We start from the raw sequence: 12,901 nt of genomic DNA on the forward strand, positions 1-12,901 counted from the left end.
ATTCCCCACCCAAAACAAACATTTTTCTAGACTAAACTACTTTGCAGGATGCTAAATTACTATGACTTTCCCAACATGCCCCTCTCCTAATCTTGGCTCTGAGACTTGTTGGATCATATTATTTGCCAGGCCCTAAAATGGTTGCAATAATAATGATCTCATCAGTAGGCTGTTAGACTAATCCACTGTATTCTCAGGTACTGTGAGACAGTCACCTCAACACTATAAATACTAAAAAACATTAGAAAATGTTTAAAAAAAGCTTATTCAGACAGGGCAATCACAATTTTCCATATATACATATTATACATATTATACATATTAGATGGCTTGCATATCTTCCACAATACAAGATAAGGTCTCACAGATACCTTTCAAAATGGTATTAATACTTTCTTATTTTGATTGGAAACACCTTTTTAGATTCCTTTAGGATTGCACATTTGTTTTTCTCATCTATGTTATACCACCAGTAGCTCACTATCATGTAGCAAACAATAAAATGAGAGGACTCTTCCTTTCACATTTTAAAGGATGAACATAAGTTTAAAGCAGAATTCATTCTAAGCTCTTGAGCACATGACCTTGTACTTCACTTTACTTTCTAAAATTTATTAGAATTTACTTTTAAAATTCTGTTCTTGAAAGATATCTACTTCTCATACAAAGCCCAGCCCTCTTGTGATCCCTATCCTCCTATTTTCTTTTGCATGGCTGAAACACATGCTTCCAGTTGTTACAGCAGATTTGCATTTTTTTCTTCCTCACTCAGAATATGGATTCAACACTTTCTAATTATAACATTAAAAATATATATATATACAAAACTCAATCACCATCCACCTCTGAATTTGCATTATTATTTCTGTTTCAGATACATGCCCTCAAACAGGCTTTCCATTGGATCCTCAACTGTTTTTAAAGCATAAACCCACACTGCTTTATGCATGAGTTCACACGATATCTTGTATTAGGAAATATATTTCTTTAAGTAGGTAATGTTATTATTACTAAGCATCAAACCTATAGCCCAAATCTGCATGTTAAATTACAGCTGCCCCAATTTGAAAATGATTTTTTCCACAAGTGTAGAGTTAATTTTGATATTTTTTCTGGTGTGTTGGGTTCCTGTATTGGTTTTCCTCAACACTGTGTAAAGCTGCCTCTTCTATCCTACTGAAGACATATTTTCAGAATAAATACATTGACTATGAACACTTAGAGGAGAATCTCATTCTTCATTTATACTTCAGGTTTGCAGTGAGATCCTTGAAGCATATTGATGTTGTTGGCACACCATACAGTTTTCTTTGTACATATTATTACTGTACAATTGCTTTTCAAAGCTTCACATAATCAAGTAGTAAAACACTGAAGTAGCCTTTAGTAAATTTTTCACCATTAATTCTATTTCATAACACCCTCAACTGTCTGCCTCAAGAAAATTATATTAGAAGCATAAGAAGGCATGAAAACATCTAGCACATCAAAGTGGCAATTGTTGGACAATCCCCTTCCCCAACAGGGTGGGCTGATGTGCTCCATTGTGTGATTGCTGCTTCAGGTTCACCCACATGCTTTTTCTGCAGCACTACAGTGTATGAATGTTCATCTGGATAATTTTAAGTTTTTAATTCCATTTTACGAGTATACAGCCAAAATGAAGATAAACAGAAATTAACACTTGTATTGATCTTGGCACATATTCATATTCCTCTTTAGCCTGCTCCCCACACCATACTTGGTAAAGCAATTGGACAATTAATACATAAACTAAAAACTAAAAAATAAAAATCCTACCAAATGTTGTCTAATGACTACAGACTTTCAAAACAAGTATTTAATTCAGAAAGTAAAAGTAAACACAAGGAATGTATGGGATGTCTATGTAGGGAGACAGGATGTTCCTGTGGAAAGGTGCATTTGCTGCCACTGACTAAAGATTTTTCACTATTTAGTCACAGAATTTTAATTCTGTTTGAAAGCTGTCTTGACTTTCATAATTGTCTGCTGAAACAAAAAACATTCTGGGGGGGGAAAAAAAAAGAGGAAGGGAAAAAAAGGAGGCTAGAAACAGTTTAAAAATCAACACCTGGCTAGAGTGTTAAAAGAATATTTTGTTCAGTTGTTTTTCCTGCACTGGGAATTCCTAAACGAAGGTACACACACACACACACACACACACACACAAAAGTGTTACTTTTTATTATTGTTATTTTTTTTTTCGTTTTGTTTTGTTTTGTTTTGTTTTAAATTCAAGGGTATCAAGTGAGTCTTGCTGCAGTGGTGTGATCCTAAACTGGCATAATTAGGGACCTGCCTGGGAGCAGGCCTCACACTGTGAAGGGAACCATTCAACACATCCCCTCTGAGCTCTTCACAAGCTGTTCAATGGGCAATGAGCCAGCCAGGCTGGTCTGACCTAATAATCAGCCTAATAATCAGGCTGATCCGACCTGCTGCAAGGGCTAGGAGAATTGGTTCAAGGAAACTTCCTTCTCCCATCACTGCAGAGGCATGGAAAGGAGCAATGGTGCATGCACCCTGGCAGGGGATAGGGCTCTCCAGCTGCTCCAGCAAGGCAAAGACACTTCTCTATAGGGCTTGGACTCCTATAGTTCAGCATATGAAAAACAGCCCATCCATCTCATGCACAGAACTATTTCCACGTATCAGATGGACTGCAGACTGAACCATGAGGAAAGGATGTGTCTGCTGGTCTGCTATGTAAAAGCTGCAGGGGAAAGGCCTAGGCACTCTCTCTAAAATTTTGCCTTTCTGAAGAACCTGAGTGTGTGCAGCGTGACCCCGTCTCCCCTCTCCTCCCAGTCCTTTAGGAGTAACCAAAATCAACACAAGACAAAGGTGGAAAGGAAAGCCACGATAATGATGTAGGTGACTGTAATGGAGTGACACATCAGATTGCTGCAAAGACATACGTTTAATATTAACATGCCTTCTGAAATCCTCGATAACACAGTAATCCTAATTAGTATTCTGCATATTCAATGCCTGTAAACACAACTTGCATAATACTTCTTTCTCCTGCCTCCCAAAATTTTTACAATATTGCAACAATATGTTCATGATAAAGATGTGATCTCTGCACGAGAAAGGTGTTGTTTTTTTTTTCAGTTAAATACAAATTAAGCTATTGTGCAATCTCTTCCATTAGAAGAGTGCTAGTATACATTTTTTCCACGTTACAAAGCTCATGATAAAGGCTAGCTGTAATATTTTGTTGCATTAAAAATTACAAGTATCTGCTCTATTAAGAAAAAATAATATCTCAAGGTGAAAAACAAAAAAAGATATTTAAATTAAAAATGAAATCATTACAAGTCAAACCGGATATAAATACGTAGAACAAATTAATTACATAAATATTGGGTTCTTTTTCACAACATGATAGCTATGCTTGAAGTTACTAACAAGTGTCACTTTTTAGGTTTATTTTTTAATACTGGAAGTTTTCAAGAGTAAAAAGTGACTTAAAGTAAATCTATTCTTGAAAGTTATTACAGCAAAGTGGCAAAAGATGCAAAATATGTGTTGTCACCAGGAAAACAAAATACAGTAATAATAATTGCCAAAGATAGGACAGAAGACTTTGGATTGGATTTTTATTTACTACAAATAAATAAGGTACTCCCAGCAAGTGTATTCTACAGACACTTCCATTGTAAATCAATGAGTATTGTCCAGCTTTTTTTTATTATTATTATTTCCTTTTAATATTATTATTACTGTATTTGTCCCTCTATCTTAAATGGACCTCTTGTCTTCTACACCACTAGAAGTTTGAACATAGCTATTTCTACTTTCCCTCCCCCCACACCTCACCCAAAAATAACTCCTTGCCTTCTCTCCATCTCTTGGGGTTATCCTTGTCCTTACAGTGGGTATCACTGATGCAAATTTCTGCACCTTAGAGGATAACTGCATATTCCTCCTAACAGACTTGCAAGGGAAAATGGGACTTACGCCTTTCCAGTAGCTATCTTCCAAATTTAATTTACCCCAAGCCTCAATGTTTGCTTATATGTAGGCCACACATTTCCTCCAGAATAATACTCGAGAGGGAAGAAGACTGTTTATCACTACTCTCCTCTTACACTATATATTAGGCATTTGCATCTTTCTAAATCAGTGCTTTCTAGCATGTATAAAATCCTCCTACTTCCTAGGCTTAGCAGCAAGCATTAGATAAATAGAGATATATAACACAGTTTTTGGAAAGAGAGTTTTAGACCAGCTGGATTTGTTTCTATTTGCATTGAACATAATGTAAAGAAAATTCAATCTAAGTTACATCTACAAATATTTTTTTGCTGTTTTTAAAATGGGAATTTTTTTAATGATATTACACATGCATGCTTCAGTTGTAATCCATGTGTGCTAAGTCAGTGGACAACATCTAAAATCAGTGCTTTTTGCTTTTTTCCCCACATTCCCAATCTCTTATCTCTCAACAGCTTCTTATGTATGTTTTAAAAAGTAACTAAAAATTACAATATTAATGATACATTTGCTAATTTATTATGTGTAATGAATTTTAAATTCATACTCAAATACAGATCTAAAGGGAGATGACCAAACTAGGAAAGAGTAACACAGAAGCAAGGAGACTATGCAGATATGTTCACTAAAACAGACTATGAATATCGTTTAATGATAAATTTTTTTCAAGTGCTGAAAAAAAAGTGTGTACCCACAATACCCAATCCAGTCCTTAACCTTTTGCTCTCCACAGTTTACACCATATAAATACACCCTATGACCACCACTATTACCTTCTCTTTCACATGACCACCTAAAACCTATTCAAATCTCAGACAACGTATATTATAGATACTGTTGTTGTTGTTGTTTTTGCATATAATCATTTGATTTTTATTATAAACCATTTTTCCATTTTTTTGTCCAGGTGAACATTTTCTGTCAAATTAGAGCTAAAGATCACTTTGTTCGGGTATAGACTGTTTTACTTACTAGGAAAATCTAAGTTTTTCCATTTTGCCTATACCTGTTTTTAAAAAACATGGTTCTGACACTATGCACTAGTGCAGTTAACATCAAGCAATTAAACTTAAATGTATACTTACTTTCCCCAAATTTTATCAAATGATTACACTCCAGTGAAGTGCTCATGCTAAATAAACAAAGCTTACCTTAACAACTCAACACTCCATACAGCATGATATTTATACAACAGGCTTGGTACACACAGAGCTTAACCATTTGATTCCAGGAGTCATGATTGCCTGACATGCCATTCTAATACAGAATCCATTAGAACTAATGTTGAAACAACAAATCTCTGGGCATGAAGGAAAAAAATAACTAACTAGTTTATTGTAGATACATTAACTTATGGGATTAAAGATAATTATCTATTTATTCTTATCAAGATAAAGTTCAAAGTCTAACTTTATGAAAATAAACTACTTCATTACAGGGCATTACAGGGAATAGAAATAGCTAGGCTTTTCATAGCTCTTTGAGAAAACAAATACGATTATAGCTAGCTGTCCAAACCACTATGTTGTGCAGCCTACAGCAGTATGCTGTGGTCAGATGAATCTCACCACCATGGAAAGAAATAATTCCAGTCCCTTCCATGAACACCTACCTGTGGTAGCAAATTCAACTTTGAATTATGCTTGTGCTCTGCACAGTTGAAGAACCTCATGAACTGTCATAACTCACAGGTGTCAGTACAAGAACAACAAAGCTGCCAGTGTCACAGCCCAGGGTAGATTCTTCAGTGGCCATAAGGACAGTTATTTCCTGCCACAGAAGAACGAGCTACAGGTTCTAAGAGTCAAAGTAATATTTTCCCTAGTATATCTACTATGGAAATGGATAAAATGGAATGAAATCCATGCAAGTAATCAGCTCGCTTCAACATGCCACTATTGTACTTTCTCCAGAAAATAAAAATATTGTGAAACAACAACCTGCACTATGGAAAGCTTACTACTGCAATAGGTTTTTAGGATACAGAGTAAGAAAGTATATGTTATTATCTCATCATACTAAGATTAACACTATCATCAATTCCCATCCCAAACCCTTCTTAGCTACTCTGCAATACGTCATTAACCAATGTATGTACTGATTGGATCCACACAATTGGTGCATCAGTGTAAGGAACAGGATATATAAACACGTCTCAAATACATTTATTCGGGTATCTATACATGAAAGTAAAATCACTACTACAATTGATACTCAAGCTTGTCAGATGGGATTTTTTTTCTCCTGTTTTGCATAAGACATGCTAATGGTTATTCCATCTGCAGTCTGAAACCCAGAAAAATGTAAATTAGAAGTAATAGTAGATCAAGATAAGCGTCTATCTAAAATGATAATTTTTGCAGGTATTCTGTTAACTCACAATCTAAATATAAACCTTTACCCCCTGAAAAATATAGGAAAATTAATAGATAAGGACAATTTTTGTATTAAAAACTAAAACAAATAAATTTGCCAACTGGAGCATTTCTCTTTTACAATCGACCATAAAGCAAGCAGTAAATTTAGAAAGATTTTTCACAAGAAGCATATAAAAAACACTCAAATTCTTCTAGAAAAATCCCAGAGGTTCTCTCTAACCATCCCTTGTGGTAAAGCACAGTAGAACTTGGCCACTTACTCAACACCCTTTTTTTGCAAAGTTGTGGACACATATTTGAAGGTTTCTTCAATAAGCTTTCTACTTGCTGATTAGCTAGTAGGTGCTGTAGGTCACTAAAATACTTGATGCATTACAGAATTAACAGAGAGAGCATGTGTAAATAGACCATATTCTACTTTCACCAACATACCTATCAAATGCAACAAGATGGCCACTAAAATTAATACAATTTTTCATTATTTTGGCATGTGAAACAATAGCATAGTTTATGTCAAAATATGGAGCACATGAGAGCTGCAATGGCAAGGATTACCTAACACCCACATTTGCCTGCAGATGTGTGAGCTAGTTTTAAAAGTTTTATAAGGTTTTTAATAGATTTGTAATACAGTTCTACCATATCTCCAGTTGCCAGATTAGTAAATTGGTCAGAAATTAGCGGAAATTAGAAATACACTAATATTAAAGTACGTTAAAATATTGGGAGAAGTCTGTTTCCTTGAACACAAACACAAGCACAAGTATTTTTGTCTTATAAATCTCAAATTGCTTATACACATTTAGCAATTCCTACTGCTAGGAGATTTTGGCCAAAGTTACCATTATATTTGGCATAATAAAATAATAATAATGTACAAGTTTATGACCCATATTACAGTATTTGGTCAAACAGGCATCACAATGCTCAAAATGTGAATTTCCACTACATAATGAACAATGAAAATCTCTGAAGTAACAGTAAAAGACAGAAATAGAAAAGCTCCAAGGACTCATTTCCCAAACCTTTATGCACCCTTTTCACTATAGAAGAAAATTTAAATGGAGTTTGCACTCATACCTTGATTTACATGGTATTTGATACATAAACCAAAGTCTGGAAGCATATTCCATTTTCCTCTCTTTTAAAAATGAATCAAATGAAGTGTCCAAGGCTAATGAGAGGCACTGTGCACATACTGATCATTGGGAGCATGTAACAATTCTGAAAAGACAACTATTTGATTTGCTTCTTCCAGCTTCACAAATATGACTCATGAGGCACTGACTCTTCCTGGCAAAGACATAATACAGGCCACCTCTCCAATACACCAGCCCACGACATTTATAAGGCATCAAGCCAGTGTTAGTCCTTTAGAAGTAGGAAAACACAAGACTGCCCATCTCATCTGAGCTGTCTGTGTGACTGTCATTGTATCCAGAGATGGTTTTTTCTCCTTTCATCGATGTCTACCACAAGTAGCGCACTCCCAAATCTCTTCAGCCTTGAAAAGAAGATTTATGAATGGATGAAGAATTTGAACAGAGAAGTTGGGAGCTCCTGAACCACTGCAGTTTACAAGTTGGAGGAATAGAGTAAGCTCATATCACTGGGAAAAAATATACTGGGAAAACAGTAACATTTTTGCCTGTTTCATATGCTTCTCTTAGTGTTGGCTAGTTTAGAGACCTCAGGCTAGAAGGACCTTGTCCACTCCTACTATGGCTGACCTTGCCTTTCATAAGGAACTGGCAGAATGAACTACATTCATCTTATTCATTAAACCAATTATCCTTGTGATTCAAAATTTCAAGGTCACAAATTGCCTTCCTGAAAGTTTGAAAAAACTACAGAGATCTTAAGCTGCTGCATTTACGACTACTTTTCTTGTGAGTCTTCAGCCTAGAAGATATTGCCAAAGCAAAGTCAAAGGTGAAGAGTAGGAAGTTAAGATGGTCCTTGGACCCTATGTCTCCAGACTGGACTAGAAGTTCAGCATAGCAGGATGCCAACTTGAAATGTTTTCTTTGTTTCTTTTTTTCCCCTCCATTTTCCTCCCTAGGTTTTTGTTTGGTTCTGAGCAAATAAATATAATTTTTAAAGTCTATTTCAAGAGAAATGGTATGTAATGTAGAACTGTGTGCTGCACCTAACTTTATGAAATTTCACACACAAAAAAGAAGACAATGTGAATTATACACAAAATTGGAAAAGCGATCTAGTATCTGGCAGTCTCCCTACATTATTCTCTATTAAAACCAAGAATTAGATAAAAATATGTTATTCCAACAGAAAACAGGCAATATCCCCATTGGATAATGGCTCATCCAGAAAAGGAAGAGGAAGAGAATGGTAGGAATTACGCATTTTTATTTCCTGAACACAGTAAAATTATCTCTTATGTGCATCTTTTGTCTGCAATAGACTGTAATTCAGCAGTTAAACACTCCTATTTGGTCTCTGTACAATGAGAGAAACAGTTTTGCCAGCAGAATGCAATTTTAGATGGAATGCTAAATTAGCAACAATTGAACTGAAACCTCAAAAAGAAAGAAAAAAAAAAAAGAAAATTTTAAAGAATAATATGCTTATTGTCTATGAACAGTACATGTAGTTTTACCAAATTGCATTTAAAATTATTATTGAACAGAACTCTTATTCTCCCTAATACTTTCTGAAACCCAACAGCATCCAAGTGCAAATCCTTATGATACGTTTTGCAATTTAATCCACATATGTATAAAAATGTCATGCCAATCATGAAACATATCTACAAATAATTAATTAATACCATAGCTATTGAACTCAGTCCATGTGCATGTTTATTGTAACAGAACTTTCAAGTGTCTATAAGCACAAAAGGCGTTTGTAACTTGTGAATTTTGTCTGTGAATTGGAAGTCACCAGCACACAAATCTACAATCTGCTTTATGTGAATATGCACAAACAGCATCAATGCACAGGCAGAGACACGCACACCACATGTGTGAGCAAGCCCAGCAATCTCCCCTCCAAGTGAGGCCCCAAAGGCAAGGATCCTTTACCAACCTGCAGTGGTCTCTGTTTATCACTGCCCTTAGGTGACTTCAGTCCACTTGTCTGTTGCTGTAAAAGGAGCTGTCTTGCTGCCTGGAGTGCCTAAAAGTTCAAAAGTGAAAAGAAAAAGAACAAAAAAAAGTAAATAAATTCCACCTTTTCTTAGAAAAAGATAAGTTACTCAATGTTACGTAAAAGTCCCATCAAACAAATGCAACTTCTGATTTCTATTTGCTAGATTTCAGGCTTCAGTCTGGATATGTTTTACTTGAAACATAAAAAAGATCCTCTGAAAGTACACATATAGGACTTCACTAGAATTTATGGACGTACATGAAATCCTGCAGGAAATAAAGTTAATTTGTTTAAAGTGCTTGAAGAGGAAAAATCATAAACTGCATCAATAGCCTCATTTCCACAAGGAACTTGTCTTTGAGTGTTCAACTAAAATGCCCACTCCCATGTAAATTATCATTCAATTTGCATTTTCATATTACAATTTTGAAGCAAAAGCAAGTAGACTTCAAGTGTTACCGGAAGCTGTAATTAAATTTGACAAATCAACATCAGATTATCTTGAAAATGAATTAATAAGGATATTCATTGAAGATTAAAAACACTTTTTGTACTTACAATTCAAGGAGAAACCTCTCCTTTGACAAAATAAAGTGCAGTTTTAATGCCAAATAAAAATGAGTGGTTTTCATTTGCATTCTTAGGAAAATCAGAGAACAAAGAAATTACTCCCCAGCCAATCAGATCAGGCTCCGGGATGACAGCATCCCAATCAAAATATAAAGTGTTTTCATTTATTTTATGTTTTCATTCCAACTCAGCAAAATACAGTTAAACATATGAAATGTAAACAAACACATCATTTAACTAAGGAAGGCTAATCTACATTATTTTTCCCTATAAAATTATTTTTAAAATGCCAAGTATTATAAAGCAGTATTTGTTAAGAAATAGGAAAAAAAAAAAAAAAAAAAAAAGATTCCAAACATTTGCACTGAAACTATCTGGAAAGCTGTATTTTCCCCTTAAAAATCAGTTCAGTAAATAGAAGTTACAGCTTTAAAATGCATCACCCTATTTATCTATGTTATTAAAACACACTGTACATAATGCACTGCAATAAATGCAATTTGATCAACACTCCCTAAAATAATAAAGATTCCCAACTGATAAAGAAAGGTGCAATTTTGATTAGACTCAAATGAGCTGGTTTTTAAGATAGTTTCTAGTATCCATGACAACAGTTGCTTTGACAAGATGTGCATATGGCATTACACTGCCAGCTGGTGTGAACAATGTTTGAACTACTGCATTGAGATGCTGAGCAAACAGAAAAAGTTGCCACGTCTTAACCCTCAGGGAAGGCAGTCATCCCCTGATCAATTATGAAAAGACAGAGAGAGGGCTGCTACAGTCTGGCTCCAAGCAAGTTTTCTGAGAAGGCAGGCAGACACAGAAAACCAAAGTAAACAAACTGAATGCACTAGCACCATCTCCTAACAACATTGATTCGTCTCCCCATAGAAGGCTCTGGTACAAAGTTTGCAGAGCATACTTTTAACATTTGGAGACATTCCCACAACAATCCTCTTATTGTTTCATCAAATTCTCAAGTAATTACAGGTCAGCTTTACAAAGACTATACATTCCTCTGAACCTAAGCAACGAGACGCACACAACTAGCTTCTCCCTTCCAAAAATAAATAAAAGTTAACATATTTCAAAGTGCACTTGAAATATTTTGTTACCAAGGAATCACTGGATGCCTGGTTCCCTATGTGAACAGCGTAATCTTTTCTGCACTCACAGTTCTTGAGCAGATCCTAAAGGACAATCCTGCTCTGTCTGAGATCAGAGATAAATATCTGTTGATTTCAGGGGCACCAGGATATGGTCACAACATCTTGCAGTGGTTTAAACACAAAGCATAAATTAAATGCAAGAACAGAAGATCTACAGCAAATTTATAATCCTTCCCAATCTTTAGAACTCTCTGAAAGGCAAACTTGAATGAAAGAGAGAAAACTATTACACTCCTGAATTAATAGGAGACTGTATAGGGAAGCTACACTCACTGATCAGGAGAATATTGCTAACAGAACCAGTGAAAAGACCTGGAGTTAGATGATGGGAAAAACCATAAAAATAACTACTTTTTATTTATGACAGTAGCAGAAAATTCATTACATGGACCTTATCTGTAAAAGAAATTGCCATGATTTAATGCTGATGCATGCTTGAAAATAAAGAGCACTCTCTAAGTTGTTTCAGTGTCCTAGTCTTCTTTAGCACCAAAGTCATCTCACACCAATACAAAAAAGAAGCAAGCAAGCATCCGGTAAAGCTGCACATTTACAGTACTTGAAAATTAGAGGATTATAGTATGATGTGGCTTAGAGTTAAGCTAGCCAGTATAATTTCAAATTGTGGCTAGCATACTCCCATGGAACCAGTGTAAGAAAGTATGAATTCCTACCACTAACTACAAAGAGTCCCACTTTATGAAAAAGCAAGGCAGCACAACAGGATATGTTTGCATAAAAGGCTCTTCTACTTAAACTATTTTGATTTATATATGCTGGCTGAGATATTTTTAAAGGAGTAAAGGCTCATCTTTTAATACAGAATGTCTTACAAATGATGACTACCTGAATACTTCAGTGATCTTATTGTGGCAGTTTAGATTACTGTAAACACAGGAGATAGAAGAAGAACAGAAAACAATTTCAAGAGATCAGAGATGATTTAAAACTCATAAGGAGAAATCACTGTCAGCCTTTGTTCTTATAGCAGTTGTCATATGGTACGTTTTCCTCCCAGTGTGCTGCTTAGCTTTAGATTTTGCTGCTCAGTAAACAACCTCCCAGAAACACATTGTTAATTTCAAAGAATTATTACTGACATTATTCATAAGTGAGGATTATAAGGCTATAAAACATTCAGTTCTACCAATTCATTTGCTATTAACTCTTTGCAAAACAAATTGACAGCTTGAAAGTGTCTTTAGAAATTAATAGTTTAACATGTACACTTCAAGTAAGCACCAATCCCACATATCATTTATAAATAAAATTAAAAAAAAAAAAACTAATGAACTAATTTGATAATAACCCATGGTCTAAAAACAGTTCAGTGAAGACAAACGAACAGATGTTTATAAATCTAGCAGATCAAAATCATGTTGTGTCCTACCTCAAATTAACAGCAGCAAGAACGCTTTGTAAGACAGTCAAAATCATATCCAGTTTCTAGTAACATTTGTTTCAAATTTAGTAGGCACTTTTCCTTAATTAAGTTATCTAAATTAGTAAAACTATACAAAAAAAAAAAGTCAATGCAGACAAAAAAAAAAAAAAAAAAAAAAAAAGAACTGAGGATCAGAAATGATTTTAATAATGCAAATGAAAATCATTATAATGCTTTAAGTAGCGACTGTATAAGCAGGAAATTTG

The 12,901-nt window shown here is 34.8% G+C and overlaps 1 protein-coding gene across 1 annotated transcript in view; it reads right to left on the reverse strand.

Annotated features, from left to right (window-relative positions):
• FOXP2 (forkhead box P2) overlaps nucleotides 1-12,901 on the reverse strand; it is a 364,439-nt gene that overhangs the window by 114,529 nt on the left and 237,009 nt on the right. The window contains exon 4 of the mRNA XM_032207520.1: nucleotides 9,447-9,536. Within this exon, the coding sequence (XP_032063411.1) occupies nucleotides 9,447-9,536 (90 nt within the window). The remainder of the gene's footprint in view (nucleotides 1-9,446; nucleotides 9,537-12,901) is intronic.

Source organism: Aythya fuligula, chromosome 1, assembly GCF_009819795.1.
Source record: "Aythya fuligula isolate bAytFul2 chromosome 1, bAytFul2.pri, whole genome shotgun sequence".
Lineage (NCBI taxonomy): Eukaryota > Metazoa > Chordata > Aves > Anseriformes > Anatidae > Aythya > Aythya fuligula.